This window comes from Camelus ferus, chromosome 13 (assembly GCF_009834535.1).
Source record: "Camelus ferus isolate YT-003-E chromosome 13, BCGSAC_Cfer_1.0, whole genome shotgun sequence".
Taxonomy (NCBI): Eukaryota; Metazoa; Chordata; class Mammalia; order Artiodactyla; family Camelidae; genus Camelus; species Camelus ferus.
In genome coordinates, this window is record NC_045708.1 from 10,067,481 (window position 1) to 10,084,401 (window position 16,921).

A 16,921-nucleotide genomic window follows, 5' to 3' on the forward strand; every position below is an offset into this window, starting at 1 on the left:
TTCCTGGCTCTCCTGATGTTTGTTTAAGAGGACTCAGCGGGAGTCTGAGGACATCAGGCCGGTCCCCCTGGCAGCCGGCAAGGAGAGAGGGAACTGGAAACGCCATGGAATGCTTTTAGGGCAGGTGGGGCTGGCACAGTAGCCTGGGCCAGGCCAGGGCGGTGGAATCAGAACTCGATTCTCCTTCTCTGATGCCCACCCTGCACCACCCACCCGCCGCTGACAGCTCTTAGGTCAGGAGGAACCCCAGGACCATCCAGTGACCAGTTCACGTATTCCTTTCGGGGTCTGTAAGCAGCATCCACGGCCAGATAAACAGCACTCACCTCTTGGCAGGAGGGTCCTGTGAATATTTGCATGCAGCGGGGAGATTACAGAAAGGAGGGTGGAGAGAAAAACAGTACATTGAATGTTGACCAGTTGAAAAAGGAGATTGAATTTCTCTGCCTGGGAATGTATAAATTGAGCCAGCCGGTCTGTTTTTTCCTCTCTACTTCCCCCAAATTAACTTTTTGCAGGTGTGCATGCAGAGCAAATGCTAATTTGGAAGGAAATTTATAGGTTTGTCCAGAGATCTAGGAGCAGAAACAGTTTCCTGGGCAGTGGGGTTAGCCTGGGTTAATTTTCATGATGACTGAAAGGATCTTAGCTGACAACTCTTGGGCCCTGCCCATGGGCTTTGCTGAAAATCCGTGCTGTCTGCTCCCCTGGAGAAGGACCGGAGGGGCTGCGTCCCCTCATCCTCTCCCTGCTGGGTTTGGGCTCCCTTGTCTGGGGCCTCCTGGCTGAAGAATAGCCAGAGCTCGTGTGTGGGGTTGTTTCAAATTCTTGGAACGTCGGCAGCTCCATGCCATCTACCACCAGAGGAGGAGTGACCTCACTGGCCTGTCTGGCCACCTGCCCACAGCTCCAGAGGGTCGTGGCAGCAAGGCCTGCAGCACATAGGGCTGCTGCTTGTGACGAGTTGAGTTACGATGCTAACACCTGCCCCTGGTTAAGACACTTAACTTCTTCAATTGGCTTATTTTCTGCTGCTTTGCCCAACCATGGGAGCAGTTTTTAAGCATCCACAAAGTATAGTGTGCGTGTTTTGTTTACATCCCCTACACGGCCAGCCCCAGTTACACGCATCTAATCTCCTTCCCCCCGAGCGATCCATACTGTTTCAAATGTGTCAGGAAAGAGGTTGTAGCTTAAGGCCCGGATGTTCCAGGTTTGAAGTCTGTGGCCTAGAGAAAAGAAAGAGGAAAGCTCTAGACGTTCCACTCAACAGAGCAGGGCAGGAGGCGGCCAGCTTATGAGAATAAAAAACAGTTGATCCTTGGACAACACGGGTTTGAACTTGCACGTGGATTATGTCGATGGTAAATACTGCGGTACTACACCCTCTGCGGAGAGCTGACCCCTTGGGCACAGAACCAGGGATACGGAGGGCTCACTGTAAGTTACACACGGAATTTTGACTGGATGGTGGGCCCCTGACCCCTGCGCTGTTGAAAGCTCAACTGTCTATAGATCACCGGAAAGCCTTTGACCTGCTCCAAACCATCCACACCCAGTGTCTCTGCTCCCGCTCTGTTCATTCCTTTAAGCCGGACACTTTGATCCACAGCCACACCCAGAACCTGCTAGTCTTTGGCTGGAGTCGGGTTTTCTCTTGGGGTTGGGGGGAGCGGTGTGCAAGAGAGAGGCGTCAGAGAAAAGCATGTTTGGTCTTGAAAGCACCTCTGGCCAGCGGAGCGCCGTCCTAGGAGAGCTTCGGCCTGATCTGACGTTTCCCTTGCCCCAAGCTTGTGCCCTGGGCTAACTTCAGCTCTACGGGCACTTCTTGGGCTGAGCTTTTGGGTCAGGGCTGTGCTGGGTACTGGGGCACATAATACGTGGTGCTCCAGAAAGACCTGGAAGGACGCCCTTCTGTACACGAGATTTCCGTGTCTGGCTTGGCAGGTCGTTTATATTCCTCCAAGGAAAACAGCCAAGGCGCTGATCACCATGGGTGGAAATTCTGCATCGCCTCTTTGTCCTCTGACTTGTTTTAAGAACAAGGTGCTGGGACACGGTCGTGTGTTCCGTTGACCTGGGGTAAGCAGTGCACGCATGCGCCAGTGTGTGTTGGGGGCGGTGGGTGGCAAGCCGTGGGGTTTTTTCAATTTACATTTTTCGAATAGTTTTCTCCTCTGCGCTCCCAAGAGGCAGTCATTCTGCAGAGTAGAGTAAGCATTTGACCTTTGCGAAGTGTTGGTGGAGTAGGCCGGCCAGACAGGGGAAACGTTTGGTGGTGAGCTGGCAGGCAGCTCAAAGCAGGAATTCAAGTTACATCTCTGCCTCTTTCAGTCTGTAAACTGGGGGAAATAGAGGGGGCTTCTCTGCCCAGACCTCCAGATTAGGGTCTGTGGGTCACTTCCTCAGCAACCAGCCCCCAGCTGCTGGGAGCCCCACTCTGGAGAGCTCTCAGCAAGGAATGTTCTACCCAGGGGTTCGGGTCTGGAGCTTCCAGGAGAAGAAGCCCCTGGGGATCCAGGGGCAAGGCTGCAGGGTAGGGGCTGGTCTCAGAACCAGAAGGCAGGTGGCTTCCGGGAGGGGGAAGGGAGAACTGGCTCCAGGCAGCATTTGGCCAAGCACTGTTCTTTCACGTGTATCGTCTGTGTGTGTGTGTGTGTGTGTATGTGTATGTGTGTAGTCACTCATTTTATCCTCACAACAACCCTGTAAGGTGAATACTGTTATTGCCCCATTTTACAGGTCAGGGAACTGAGGCACAGAGAGGTTAGTCAGTGGCCGGCACTCAAACCCAGACCAACTGGTCCCCGAGGTGCTTCGGACCACTTAGACCACACTGCCTCTCAGTCCAGGTGCTCTGCAAGCCTTTGTCAAAACTGGAAATTGGCGATGCAGCTTCTGTGTTCTGATTGTGTTTTCCTGTGCGAGGAGTTCTGTCCACAGATACTGTAACTCAGGGACTTGAGTTTGCCCTCCTCATCCTGCTGCTCTCCCCTGCCCCCAACTGAAAAACTAAACACACAAACCATCTTCTGTCCTCGATTGTACATTTGGCTGATAGACCTCACTGCTGAAAATCCCCAAGTGAAAGAAGATTGTTTTTCTCACTGGTTTTGTACATTTTAAGTCCTGAAGGTTGTAGCCTGATGGAAAGACAGACACAGCTGTGAGGCCACCACTGATGTCCTACTTTGAAGTCTCAGAACCCATGACTACAAAGGTGTCTGGAGCGGGGACGGACCACTGTAGAACTGTGGTGCCCCAGGCCCTTTGAACAGACAGGGACCCAAGAGGACAGGAACAGACCAACTAGCCCAGACAGGAAGGGTTGACCCCAGGAGCCTGCACAGGTGAGGTGGAAGGGGTTGAGGGGAGGCCTAAGGTCAGGGGGCCCAGGCCTTGTGCACCTCAGTATCCCTGGGTGAGCTGGCTGAGTGGAGAAGCTGTTACTCCTCGGGCCTTGGTTGACTGCCCCTTAATGAGGACGATAAAGCCCACCACTGTCATCTTCCCAGGGGGCTGGGTGATAAACATGAGGTGGGAGCACATTGAAGAGTGAAAAGCACTACGTTCAGCTTAGCAGTATCTGCCAGCAGCGCAGGCAGCCATCTGCGTATGAAGACGCCATCATCGCCTCCCAGACGGGGCCGGAGTTCCCCGGCCGGCCTTGCTAGCTGGTGTGCGCCCCGTGCTTCCGTCTGAGCTGTGATTGTTAGGATTTGGGGTTGGGGGCCCCGTGGCACGTGGAGGAAGAGCACCCTGGGAAGAAGCGTTGCAGGGGAGCCAGGTGGCCCTGGTGACCGTGGCCCACGCCTTCCTCAGCACTGCACTTGGCAGGCCCCGGGTCTCCGTGCTTGAGTCTTGTCACCTGTGACGCGGGCAGCATACCCCCTCCACAGTTGCTGGGGGGCTGCTCGGGACGGGAGCCCGGCACATCGAGCTTGCCCTGCTCCTGGGGTGCCGAGCGCGCTCCTGGCCTTCCAGCTGCGGGTGGTTGAAGTAGTCACGCCGGAGGCCGAGTAGGGTGTCCTGCGACCCAGCCTGCATGGCCCAGGCCTGCTGTTTCTCAGCCCAAGGTAATTTTTCAATTAACTCTATTGGCTGGAAACCGGGGCGCCCTTGGAGTGTGGGAACACGTCCCAGGCCGGAAGGGCCCTCCCCACTGCCCCCGCTGGCTTGGGGCTTGGCTTCCAGAGGGAGGATCCAATTTCACATCAGGACACCAGGACATGATCCCAGTGCCCCTCTGAAAAATCCCAGATGGCGCCTTCTGGAAGCCCCAGTGGGCTCCGCGCTGGCGGCCGGCCTGTCCTGCTCCCCCGCCCCCCACTGGCTCCCTGACCCCGCGCTCCAGCAGCGAGAGCCTCCGATGGTTTTCGGTACTGACTTTATTGCTAAACAATTTAGAAAGGCGGGTCCTGCCAGTTTTCATAAGTGAAACATTTAAAGTATGCAGAGCATATTTTAGTTCTTCCTGGAGCAGCTGCTCAGTTGGGCTGGAGAAGAGTCAGGGGTGAGTTAGATGGATGGTGAGTCCGCGGGGTGTGCCCGGCTCCCCACAGGAGCCCAAAACCCCCTCTTCCTCTTCCGCCCCTTCTGTGGGGTCAGGCATCCTCTTGATGGCAGTGGAACCAGCTGAGGGCTCTCCTGGTGCCGGGCCCCGCTTGCAGCTTTTTATCTGTTACTCATAAGCCAACAGCTGCCCTGGGAGATGGGTGCCAGTTGTTACCTGCATTCCTCACGTGAGAACACTGCAGAGACCTGCCGGGGTCAAACAGCTACTAAAGAACAGAGCCAGGATCTGATCCAGGCAGCCGGTTCCAGAACCGCCGCTCTCCACTGTCACTGTTGCGTCTTATGGCTGAAGGAGCTGAGGGACAGAGCGGTCAAGCCATAGCAGAGAAACCCCATTCTTAGTTCACCTTCTGGAGCCACATTTGAGACAGCGAGCTCTCCAGGTTTGCAGTTTGTCTGGGCCATGGCCCTGACTTGGTTTAAATTCTTCTGAAAGCCTGGATCTGTTGGAGATACAGATCTGAAGATGCGGGAATTTCAGACTTGTGGGCTGGCGATGGTTAGGGGAGAGCCCCGACTGGGCCCTAGTCGCTGGCTGCCCACTTTTCTCTGCATAATTGTTTACATCTGCGGGGGCCTGTGGCATGCCTTACACGGTTCGATGCATTTAACCCCTGAGTGGATGGATGTCTAAGAAGGGCTGAGCAGAATGTTCTGCCAAAGCCTGTTTCCAGTTTGTGTCCAGGTCAGCTAGCCAATGGCCTGGCAGTCAAGTCTGTTAATTCCAGGCACCTTCCTCTGGGCCTCAGTTTGGCTGTCTATAAAATGGGGATATAAATGTCTTTTTTCTTCCCCCTCGGCTTCTTTGAACTGTAGCTCTCCCACCGGGAGCTGGACCTGGGAGAACCCGCTCTCTGACCAGTGGGACAGGCAGCTTCAGTCTGCGCTGTGCCTTCTGGTGATGGGTGGAGAGAGAAACTGAGATGCAGGTGTTTTGCTGCTGGCTCAGACTCAGGGGTGGGAAAGAAAGCAAAGGCTGGGCTGTGCCTTGCAGGGCAAGGCCTTGGTCAAGCTGGTTCCTCCTGGTCTGCACTGAGCTGTGTGCTCGCTGCGTGGATGGGCCATGTGATGAGTTGGTAGGTGTAACCAAGCCTTCTCCTTTCTTTTCCTCTTTGTGTTTCGGTAGTTTTTTCTTTCCCCTGGGAGGATGGAGAAGAGGGAGGAGGGGTGAGAGGAGGGAGTCGCACTGGTGAGGGAGGAGAGGGGAACAGGCAGTGCCCCCCGCTGCTTGCTGTACCTCTCCTGGATTCCTCCCTTTAGGAGCCAGGCCTTAGGGAGGAGGGAGGCTTGTGGCAAGAGCCAAGGCTGGGGGACCCAGCCATGTTCCCCAAAGTTTGAAGAAAGACCCAGTTCCAGCTCTGTGTCTTGCTCTTAGTCCTGGCATTTAGTTTGAGAAATATGGACCACATTACCGTATTTAGGGCTGAGAGCCTAGTCCAGTCAAGAATATGAGCTTTGCAATCAGACTCGTGCGTTGACATCCGCTGCTCCCACAGGCGTGGCGAGAGAGTTCAGGGGCCCAGGCTCAGCGTCAGGCACATACTCAACACCTGGATGGGACCTGGAGCCCTCAGGCCAAGGAAGCCTGTTGGGGGTTAGTGCTTGCAGACCCCTCCAGGTGGGAGAACAGGAGAAAGGCTGATTTGGGCAGGAAAGGTCTGGAAATGGCCTTGAGGCAGAACTTGAAAGTTTGTGCCTTGCAGGGTTTCAGGCCAGGGGGACTGGTCACTGCAGTCAAAGAAAAACTAGGATTAAAGGACACGGCGGGGGTAGGTGCTCACTGGTTTTGTGGAGGTGAATTCCGTTGTCTGTTCTGTTTGTCTGGTTTCTGAAGGAGAGTGATAGTTTAGAGTGCTTAGCACGTAGCAGGTGGCCTTTAAGCTGGTGGAGATACTGGGCACCCAGAAAATGGTCCTTGACAGAAGCAGTTTATCAGGATTCTTTTACAGTTGCAAGAGACAGAAAACACAACTCAAACTGGCTTAAGAATGTATTGGCTCATGTAACTGAAAGCCAGGAGTAAATTCTGGCTTCAGGTGTGGTGTGATCCAGGACGTAGACATTGTCTGAATCCAGTCTTGGTCTTGTTGGCACTCCCTTCTTGGCGGCCAGCACCTCCAGGCTCCATCCTTACATCCATCATTAAAGAGAGCGGCTCCTGGTCCAGACACTGACTCTGACTGGACTGACTTGGGTCATGTGCTTTCCCCTGCTCAACCAATCACAGTGGCCAGGGCAACTCAGCCCTCTGATTGGCTACAAAGAGTCCTATTTCTGCCTGAATTACAGGCCCTGGGAGTGGGTGGCTCCCCAAAGGGAAATGGATGTGCTCAGTCGAAAAGACTGGAGGCGTAAATATTGGCTGAACCGAAGAGTCTGCTGCCCAGTCTAGGGGAGATAATGCCCAGGGGAGGCCAGAGCACCCGGCTTTGGGATTGACCAGTCACGGCTGCTGCAGCCTATCAGGGACTCGCCACCTAGGTGACAGGAGATGCTGTATGGGGGGGTTCCCATTCCTTCTGGAGCTAAAATCATCTGCTGAGTGACTGCTGCAGACCCCCGAGGACCATGGGGCACCTATCGGCTGTCAGTGCATGGCAGCATCAAGCCACTTGCAGAGCAATGGACACAGGAAGCCAGGGCCTCGAGTGACAAACGGGCGCATTGTGGGAATCAGGCCGGGCCGGCTGCAGGGACCACATTCTCAGCCCAGAACCTCTGATTTGGTTCTGCCCAAGAACTAGGGAGCTGCATGCTGGGGGTTTGTGATTCCTTCACCTCCCTGGGGCAGCTCTGATTTTGAACCTGTGACCGTCACCCTGCCAGGGCTGGTGCTTGGCACACGATGGTTGCCAAGTCGGTGCTGGGTGAGGGGTGATGAAAGGAGGCGGACCCCTTCCTTGGAGAGAATTGGATTCGCTGGGGGTGGAGCTGGGTGGGCACAGCTCTCTGTGGGAAATGTGGGCCCCCCAAGATTGTGGAAGAGGATTAGCTTGGCCGTCAGGGGCCCAGGACGGGTCTGGCTGAAAGGTCTGTTTATGGGCCAGCAGCTGCACTGGAACAGCTCTGCAGAAGAGTCGGATTAAACAGCACTTAAAAGAAAAAACAGTTGCTGTGAAATATGAGAAAAAGACAAAGGCTGCACCACCTGGTACCTGCCGTGCTCACCCCCACCCACTTGTGGTAAGAATCACCAGGCCTTGGGATTAATACTGTTGGGAAGTGGCTGGGCCTGATTTTGAGAATCTCCTTGAATTTGGTGAGTGCTGTATTGTGTCCCATCACCCCCAAAGCTTAAAGTGTCAGGATCATATGACAGAGGCCCGGAGAACACAGAAATCTCTCGCAAAGCATAGTCGCAGCTCTTGTCTGCCTGCTGCCAGCCCTGTTCCTGGCCTCGTCGGTCTGTCTCCACATGCAGGGCAGTGGGGGGAGGGACGGAGAGTCTGCTGGTGAACAGAGGTGGTCCCAGAGAGCTGTTTTCAGCTCCCCACACTGGGACCAGGCAGGAGGGGAGCCTGAGCTGGGCCTGGGGGGACCAACCCAGCAGCAGGAAGTGATGTCAAGGCTCCCCTCCCCTGTCCCAGAGGCCCGTTGTGGCGAGTGGAGGCCTGCCCCTGGGGCTCCCGGCTTCCTCTCTCCACAGGTGAACCAGTACATTCAGGACCAGCCTGGCTGAACGTCCCTGTGGAATTCCAGTCATTGACAGAGCTTTGAGCAACCTTCGGGGCTGAGTCTAGAACCGAGGGCCGCTTTGGTGCTGCTGCCCCCACTGCCCCCACTGCCCTGTCCGAATTCAGGACTCCAGGCCCCCCTTGGATGTTGGGTCAGCTTAGCCAAGAAGTTCTGCTCCCTTGGGCCTTCGAAGCTGGGGAAAGGATGCAAACGGTGGTATCTGTCCAGGAGGGTTTGAGGGCTCCCTGACCACCCCAGGCCCTGGGAGGGAACACGAGGCTTGACTGCCTGGTGGGGGGAGCTTGCAGTCTGGCTGCTGTACCCGCAGGAGAAGGGGGATCATATAACTCAGTGGTTACCAGGAAAGGCTCTGCAGCCAGACCGCCTGGGCTTAACCATGTACTCTCGCTGCTTCAGCTTCTGCTGTAAAATGGGTGCATCCCCTGGGGTTATTTGATGATTGAGAAGGAATGGTGTGAAGATTGAGAAAGGTTCGGGCATGCACAAGGGGCTCAAAAGAGCATTCCTGCTATCACTGTGATGATGAGAAGGAGTGAATTCAGGAACAGAGGGAACATAAGAACATGCAGCTGACCTCTTTCTCAGCATGCGCAACCCCCGCAGAAAGGCAGGAGAACAGAGGAGGTGCCCTTAGACCACTGGTGATGACCCCCATCCCCCACACTCTCCACCTGGGTGGTGGGGTCTGCCAGCGACCCCCTCCCTGACTCTGCCTTTTCAGGGTCCCCCTCCACCACCAGGTCCCAGCCTCTTCGGACAGGTGACTACATCTGGTCCTCTAACTGTTTAGTCTTGGGGTCTGCGAGCCCATCTCTCATGGTGATTTGCTATGAATCATTGTATCTCGGTCTTAACATCTTAACCTCCCCGAGAACAATCTGATTCCTAATTTTTTTTTAATTTTTGAGGGAAAGCGGTAGTTAGGTTTATTTATTTTAATGGCGGTACTGAGGATTGGACCTGGGACCTCATGCATGCTAAGCACGTGCTCTACCACTGAGCTATACCCTCCCCATTCAGATTCCTGATTTTTAGAACCAGCATCGTCCTAATGTTCTGAGACTACGACCTGAACCAGATCTGGCGGTAACAACAATAGTGGCAGTCCCGGCCGCAGCAGAGCTCTGGAGCACTCATCGGCCTGCCTGCTGCTAGGCCAGTCCACGACAGGGCGGCCTCACAACCCCTGTACTGACCTGGTTGGAAGGGAGGCCTGTGTCGGGAACGGAGGTTGTCCACAGAGCCTAGGGTTGGACCCAGGCTCCCCTTCCACTGAGGCCTGTTGGAGGGCTGGGGCCCCACTGGGCTCTATACCTGAGTTTGGGGGGAGGGTCTATAAAAGTGAGTTTTTAATGAAAAATCTGAACTGTTATTGCTGTGTTTAGATTTTTTCTTTCCCCCTTGAGGTATAATTTACATACAGCGAAATGCACAGAGCTTAAGGGTGTGGTTTGAGTCTGGTGAGTTTTGACAGATGTGTGCAGGGCTGTGTCCACCCATGGCAGGCAGCTGGGGACGGCCACTGCAGCCTGGCCTCCACCCGGAGCCCCCAGGCTCTTCCTCCTGCCCTCACTCCAGATGGGGTGACTCAGCCCTCTCTGCCATGTAACCCACCCCTCCCGGGCTGGGCGGCCCACGGGTCAGGGCTCTGCGGTCACTGAGGCCAAGGCCTTCCCTCGGAACGTGGGGGAGGTCTGCCCTGTCCTATATTAATGATCTTGATGAGCTACACGTGGCCCCATTTAGAGCCTTCTGGAATGCTTCCACTCAGATGATTGCTTTGTTTAATGTTTACCACAGGCCTAGGAGACTAGTCTTGGCTCCATTTTCAGATAAACTCAGAGGTCACTTGTCCAGAGGTCAAATAGCTCGGAAGCGAGGGAGCCAGGACTGAGCCCCGGCTGGCTGACCCAGACCTGCCAGTCCCATCTCTGCCCCGCACCGCGCTTGCCCTCCTGCCGAGGGCCCCGCACTGGGCTGGCACTGGGCATCGGGTGTGAGCAGAACAGAGCCCCTGCCCTCGTGGAACCAACAGGCTGACTCCATGGCCACATCCTTCTCCAGGAGCTGCGAGGGGATTGTGCCCCTGGGGGAGAGCAGGGAGGGCCCTACAGGGAGTGGCCAGCTCACTGTGACCCAGCCCCACGTGGGAAGCGAGGAAGCTCATTCGTGCTGGGGGCATGCCTGCCTCCGCTGCCGTCCACCCCAGTGAGCCTGCTGGGCCCTGGGCTCCCTCTGTGTCACCCACAGACTCCACAGACTCTGTTGTCCTCTCCTCCTGCAAGATGGACCAGGGCAGTTAAGACTGAGGGTGGGCACTGGAGCTAGACAGCCCACTTCAAACCCTGGCTCTGCCTGTTACTCTGTGTGACCTTGGTCAAGTCATGTAACTCCCGTGCCTCAACTTCCCCATCTGTAAAAGGCGGGTGATGCTGATAGAACCTACTTCAGAGGGTTATTGTGAAAATTAAACTAGTTAAGGCAAGTAAAATGCAGCAGAGCCCGTGTGTTCCGGAAGTGTTAGTCAAGGAGTCACTGTCACTGTGATACAGTGACTACAATGTTACTACCAGTGGGACCTTAGGCTTGCAAAGGCTGGACTTTACAAATCTGCCACTCACTGAGGGACCTCAGAGGGCTCTTGGTCCCCCATTGCCTGTCCATGTGGTCTTTGGATGGTGCCCCACAGTCACAGAAAGTAAGTCTCTTCCTTTCTCTTCCTCCTCTCCCACCCCGACTCTGGGAGCTCACAAAAATCAAGCCAGGAGAGGACTTGTTACAAACTCGGGCTCTTCCCTGGGGCCAAGAGCGGTCATCTCTCTTCTGCGCTGTGTGAATTCCTCCGTGGTCCCTACCATCACATCCTCCTCCTGCTTCCTGGATACCACAGCTGAGCCGGCCACAAGACAGACCCACGGAGGCTGCTGCCCACTGGATGGTGATTTGTTCTAATGAGCTGGTAGATCAGCAGGGAAATCAAAGGCTCTCCTGTGCCAGGTGGCCCTGCTCAGCTGATGCTGCTCCAAGTCTCAACGCAGGTGCAGGGCTGAGCTGTGCTCGCCAGGCCCCAGGCTCTGTCCTTTCCCCTTGGCATGTCTTTTGCCCCCGTGCATGTTGCCTCCTTGTTCCAGTGTGGCTGCTGCCGCTCTAACCACAAGTCCACTTTCCAGGCAAGAAGGCAGAGAGGAGGAAAAGCCTTTTTTTCTTGAAGGGCAGTTCTCCTCAGGGACTTTGTCCTATATCTCACCAGCCAGAACTGGGTCCCAGAGACAACTCTAGCTGCAAGGGAGGCTGGGAAATGGCATTTTTTGAATGCCGGGCACTCACTGCTCTTGCAAACAAAAGGAGATGCCCTGGAGAGGGGCAAGATCTGCCCCAGTCCCCTTTGCCACCTGAGTAGGTGTGCCACACCCACCCTTGCCCTTGGAAAGAGGCGGGGCCTGCTGGGAGGGCCACCTCTGGGAGCAGTAGCACTGATAGCTGGCGGCTTCCCCTGGGGCAGGAGAGCCACTGTCCCCCCAGCAACGCTTACCTCCGGCTTCCGTGGCCAGGAGCTCCGCTGAGTCTGTGGCTTTTTTGGCACCAGGCCCTTTCACCGCTCCCCGCCCCCCAGCGTCGGCAGTGAGATACACAATCGATCTTTCCTTTTTTTTTGGTCCTTGGGCACGGGCCAGTATGGTTTCCCCAGAAACGTGGCTCCTCCCCCAGCAGCTCTCCCACCTCTGGCACTGGGCTCCCTCCTGTCCATGTGTCTGTGGGGCTGGTGCTGCACTGGGTGCTTAACAGACACCACTTTCTTCTTTTCCCATTGGTGCCCCTAGACCAGCACTGACCAGGAATTCCGTGCCATGACGGGGTGGTCTCTGTGCGCTCGAAATGTAGCTGGTGCGGCTGAGGAACTGAGTTGTTCACTGTGACTGATTTATACTTACATAGCCACGTGTGCCTGGTGGTGGCCTCACTGAGTGGTGCAGCTGTTGACCTTGTCCCACCAAGGGCAAAAATGCATAATCTAGAAATGCACGATCTAGTAGCATTCACCTAGATTCATGAAGAATGAATTTCTTTAAGGGCACTAATATTATGAAGGCCCAGAGAGGGACAGTAACTTGCCCAAAGTCACACAGCAAGGTAGTAATCCCTCTGAGGCAGAAACCCAAGTCTTCCAAATCACTGCTTCTGAGGAGTGTGGTTGCTCCCGCCTGTGCAGAAGGGAAGGGGAGTTGTGGGCATGAGGGCGCACACAGCACTCCTTGTGCTCATAGCACATTTAAGTGCATGCACGTATGCCTCGTTCCCGTCACTCCCATTTCATAGGTGAGGCCACTGAGGCCCAGGGAGGGGAAGTGCCTGTGACTGGTCCCAGGGCCGGTACATGGGCTCCAGCCTTGTGAGGCTCTCTGTGATTGCAGTCCCAGGTTGTCACCCATCTCTGCCCCTGGAAGATCTAGTCCAGCTGCGGCAGGTGCAGTTAGTAAGTTTGGACAAGCCTCTCTCTTTCCGTGGAGTTGTTTTTCCAGCCCGGTCTCTGAAGCCTTGGCTCCTACAGGTGCCGCACCTGGTATCCCGCCCTCCTGCTTGTTCCGGGCATGAACTGAGGGGCGGGGCCTAGGTGTCATACGTATTAGCAAGGTGAGCCCAGGAAAAATCTGCCTTTTGCTGCTGTTGGCTCAGGAGAAGGGCACCCAGCCCTAACTTGCTCTCTGCTCTCATCCAAGTGCAGGGTGCAGGGGTGTTCTGTGCCTTCACCCCCTTCCTCCTGTGAGATGATCTGGCCAGCCCTTTCTCGTGATGCCCCACCTAAATGGGATGGAGGTAGGGTTGCTGAATAAAACACATCCCACACAGTTAAATTTGAATTTCAAATAAGCAACGAATAAATGTTTAGCATAGGTATGCCCCATGCAATATTTAGGACACACTTATACTAAAAGTAATTTGTTGTTTATCTGAAGTTCAAATTAAACTGTGCACCGGCCAGAGAGGTGGGGATTTTGGTTTGTTTTGCTAAATCTGGCAACCCTAAATAGGTGGCATTTTCCCTATGCAGTGTACCTGGCAACAGAGACCCAGAGAAATGAGAAGCCTTGCTCAAGGTCACAACAAGGCTCTGGTCAGTACTGGATTTGAAGACAGGTCTCTTGGAATTTTCTGCCATCTGCATAGACAGTAAACAGCCTCAGGGGCTTCCTTGGGGCAGTTTGAGGAAGCCCAGACATCAAGCCCCTAAAATCAAATTAAACAGAAACAACCCTGTCTTCCACTTGCCTGGTAACGTAAATGTAATTGGGGATGCTTAGCAGTCACTCACACCTTAGTGTGAACTAGACGTCTGGTGGCAGTTGAGTGGGAACAAGTGCTGGCAGGATGGGTAACTGGGGAGAACTGATGAAGAAGAGCGTCTTAGTCCATTCAGGCCTCTCTAACAAAAATACTGGGTGGTTTAGACACAACAGGAAATTTGTTGCTTACAATTCTGGAGACCAGAAGTCCAAGATCCAGGCACCAGTTGATTCTGTGTCTGGTGAGGACACTTCCTGGTTCATAGACAGCTGTCTTTTGGCTGTGTCTTCACATGGTGAAAGGAGCCAGGGAGCTAGCTCTCTGCAGTCTCTTTTACAGGAGCACTAGTCCCATTGATGAGGGCCCCACCCTCATGACCTCATCACCACCCAAAGGCCCCACTTCCAGATACCATCATCATGTCAAGGATTAGGTTTCACATAAGGATTCTTTGGGGACACAAACATTCAGTCCAGGACAAGGGGCAAGAATGAAAATTCCAGTCTTGAGTACTGCTAGAGATGGCAAGCCGGGGCTGGAGGCACAGAGTGGTGGTCAGGGTGAAGACCTTTTGTAACCTGACCCAGTCACCTCTCTAGGCTTCCTCCTGCCCTTCCTTACCTCGTGCTGTTCACTGCTCAGCCAGGGTCCTCTGGCTTTCCAGCCTCCTTGCCTTTGCTCGTGCCAATGTCCCTGCTTGCTGCCTCCCCCCTCAGTCTCCCGAGGCCCATTTCCAGTGTTCTTGTGCCCCGAGCAGATGGACCCCTGCTTTGTATCGTGCTAACTTGTGTGTGCCGGCTCTACTTGCTTGAGACTTCTTGAGGCCAAGGGTGTTCCCTTCTTTCTGGACACACTGCGCCAGGCCTGCCTTCTAGGCGGCCTGCAAATGTTTGGAATGAGGGCAGGGGAGGGGCAGACCTCGTGCTTTGCAGTTTTGCTAAGAGACTTGGACAGTTCCCAGCCTGCACTTGAGTCTGTCCACGTCAAAGCAGCCAGGAGCTCCCCGGTGGGAGGCCTTCCTCCCCGGGGTGCGCACTGGGGCTCCTTCAACCCGTGTTCACTGTGGGGTCTGACAGCACCAGCCAAGGGCGGGACCCGTCCGTGACACTCCCCCGGGGGTCCCCAGTGCCTACAGCAGCAGCTGGCTTGGGGCCGCTGCCCCTAAACTCTCACTGGGATGAGGGGCCGGGGGAGCGATGTGTCGTCACACAGTGTCCAGGGCACGTGAGGCCCCTCAGTGGATGAGACGGAGCAGAACGACAGGCCCGCTCCCGGGGAGCTGTGCCCGTGGGGCGTGCAGGTGGTGGGTCTCCCACGTGAACGAGGGCTGTGGGGTGGGTTGTCCAAAGTGCTGCTCTGTTGGGCCGTGGGTGGGGGCCACTTCCGGTCTCTGGACCGCAGGGCTGAGACCACCAACAGGAAGGATCGTGTGAAGAAGGGAAGGAAGCTTGCTGGCGGCCCTGAGGTGGGACGAGTCGAGCATCTTCCAGAACTGAAAAGTACCCCCAGGTGGCCTGCGGGGGCCTCACATGGGGCAGTCAGGCAGCTGACAGGCAGCCAGGGAGGGTGTTCAGCACAGGAGTATGGCAGTGTGTGCTCTGCATCTTCAAGGGGCCTCAAGCTTCTGTGGTGATATTGGATGAAGGTTAAGGAGGAGCTGGGAAGGCGGGGAGGCCTCCTGTCATGCAGGTGGCAGCTGGACCCAGGTGGCCTCAAGGAGGTGGTAAGAGGAGGGCAAGGGGAAGGGGACCAGAGTCACGCCACCTTTTCCCAGGCCTCCAGGGGTGGAGGGACCCTCGCTCTTCTCCCCCTGCCTGGTCCTCCACCCCTGAACCTGGCTCTGCTGTCAGGTCCTGGATCTTCAAGGAGTGCAGACTGTAGCCTCTAAGAGGGTCAGGCGCCTGGGGAGACGGCCTCCCCCGCCTCACCAGTATGGAGCACTTGCTGTGAACCCTGAGCACATCCCGTGGACCAGGCCCCGTGTGAGGAGGGCCACCTCCTGTGTCTCCTTGGAGCCTCCCAATCCGAGGAGAGTTAGACCCATTTTACAGAAGGGGCGTCTGAGGCTCAGAAGGGAAGGGGCTTGCTCATCCCACACTCCGGGTCAGTGAGGGAGCCAGACCAGAGACCCAGGGACTGGGAAGCTGTGCTGCAGTCATGCCCCTCTGTGACCCTCACAGGCGAGGACTGCAACCCCACCCTGACCGGTGGCAGCAGGGGGCAGGGTGGTGTGGGGTGGAGGCTGTGTCACCGTGAGGCAGCGGCCACAGGAGGAACAGGGAAAGGGCGTTGCAGGGGGTGGGCCCTGCACGGGCGAAGTCCCAGAGGCTTTGACGTCACAGAAAGAGGGACCAGCGTGGTGGGAGGGCGGGGCAGCGGGAGAGGGTGATTTGTGACCGTAGTGACGGAAGTCCAGACCAAATGCTCCTGGGCCTGCTTCCCTGAACATCTCAGAAGCCCCTTCAGTTGGTCTCTGAGCCAGGTAACTGTCTAGGCCTGGGTGTGCTCTGTCCTGAGTCACTGTCGCATCAAGTGTCCCTGGAGTCGACTAGGTCTGGGTTCAAATCCCACATCTGCTCCCTGCTAACCATAACCTTGGGGAGTTTATCTCTCTGAGCCTCAACTTCCTAATCTGTGAAATGGGGGTGAAGCCTCTTGCCTCTGGAGGTTTGGGTAGGATTTAATGAGGTCAAACAGATAAAGCGTCACTCGGCGTGCTGCTGGCTCAGCGTTACGGTATTGACCCCTGCCAGCCTCCACCTCACTCCTGCCCCCCCGAGGGAGGGAGACCGCCGGCCATAGGAGTGGATGCTCTGGGTGCAGCCATGGCAGCAGTGGTGCCCTAGAGAGTGTGGCGGGATGCAGGGAGTGGGGTTGGGGGCGTCCCACCAGTGTGCTCTGCAGACTGTGGTTGAGGCCCAGGACCAGGGCGGGGGCTCCTTGCAATAAGATGATTTAGAGGTTTTCTTCCTGCACATAGTAGAAAAGACCCTCAGTGCACAGCAAACAGGAAAAGCCAAAGCACCTTTGAACTGTCCCCAGAAAAGCGAGCGCAAGCCAGCGTCCCCTGGTCCCTGCTCTAACCGCGTGTCCTTCTCCCCTAGCGCTCCTGCGGGAGGAAGTGTCTCGGCTCCAGGAGGAAGTTCACCTTCTCCGGCAGATGAAGGAGATGTTGATGAAGGACCTGGAGGAGTCGCAGGGTGGCAAGTCCTCCGAGGTCCTCTCGGCCACCGAGCTCAGGGTCCAGCTGGCCCAGAAGGAGCAGGAGCTAGCCAGAGCCAAAGAAGCATTGCAGGGTGAGTGACCAGTCGGCAACGACTCCCTCCCCTCTCTCTCCTGGGGTTCAGCTGGGGCCACGAGGGCCTCC

The 16,921-nt window shown here is 55.8% G+C and overlaps 1 protein-coding gene across 7 annotated transcripts in view; it reads left to right on the top strand.

Moving 5' to 3' along the window:
• KAZN (kazrin, periplakin interacting protein) overlaps positions 1-16,921 on the top strand; it is a 992,786-nt gene that overhangs the window by 871,389 nt on the left and 104,476 nt on the right. For 6 of the 7 annotated variants that reach the window (XR_004325348.1, XM_032495235.1, XM_032495239.1 and 3 more), the window contains one exon: positions 16,659-16,850. Coding sequence is in view for 6 of the 7 variants with exons in the window: in XM_032495235.1 (XP_032351126.1) it covers positions 16,659-16,850 (192 nt within the window). In the remaining variant the exon portion in view is untranslated. Of the gene's footprint in view, positions 1-5,754; positions 7,759-16,658; positions 16,851-16,921 lie in introns of those variants that run through there. The other variant, XM_032495238.1, reaches the window with a different exon arrangement.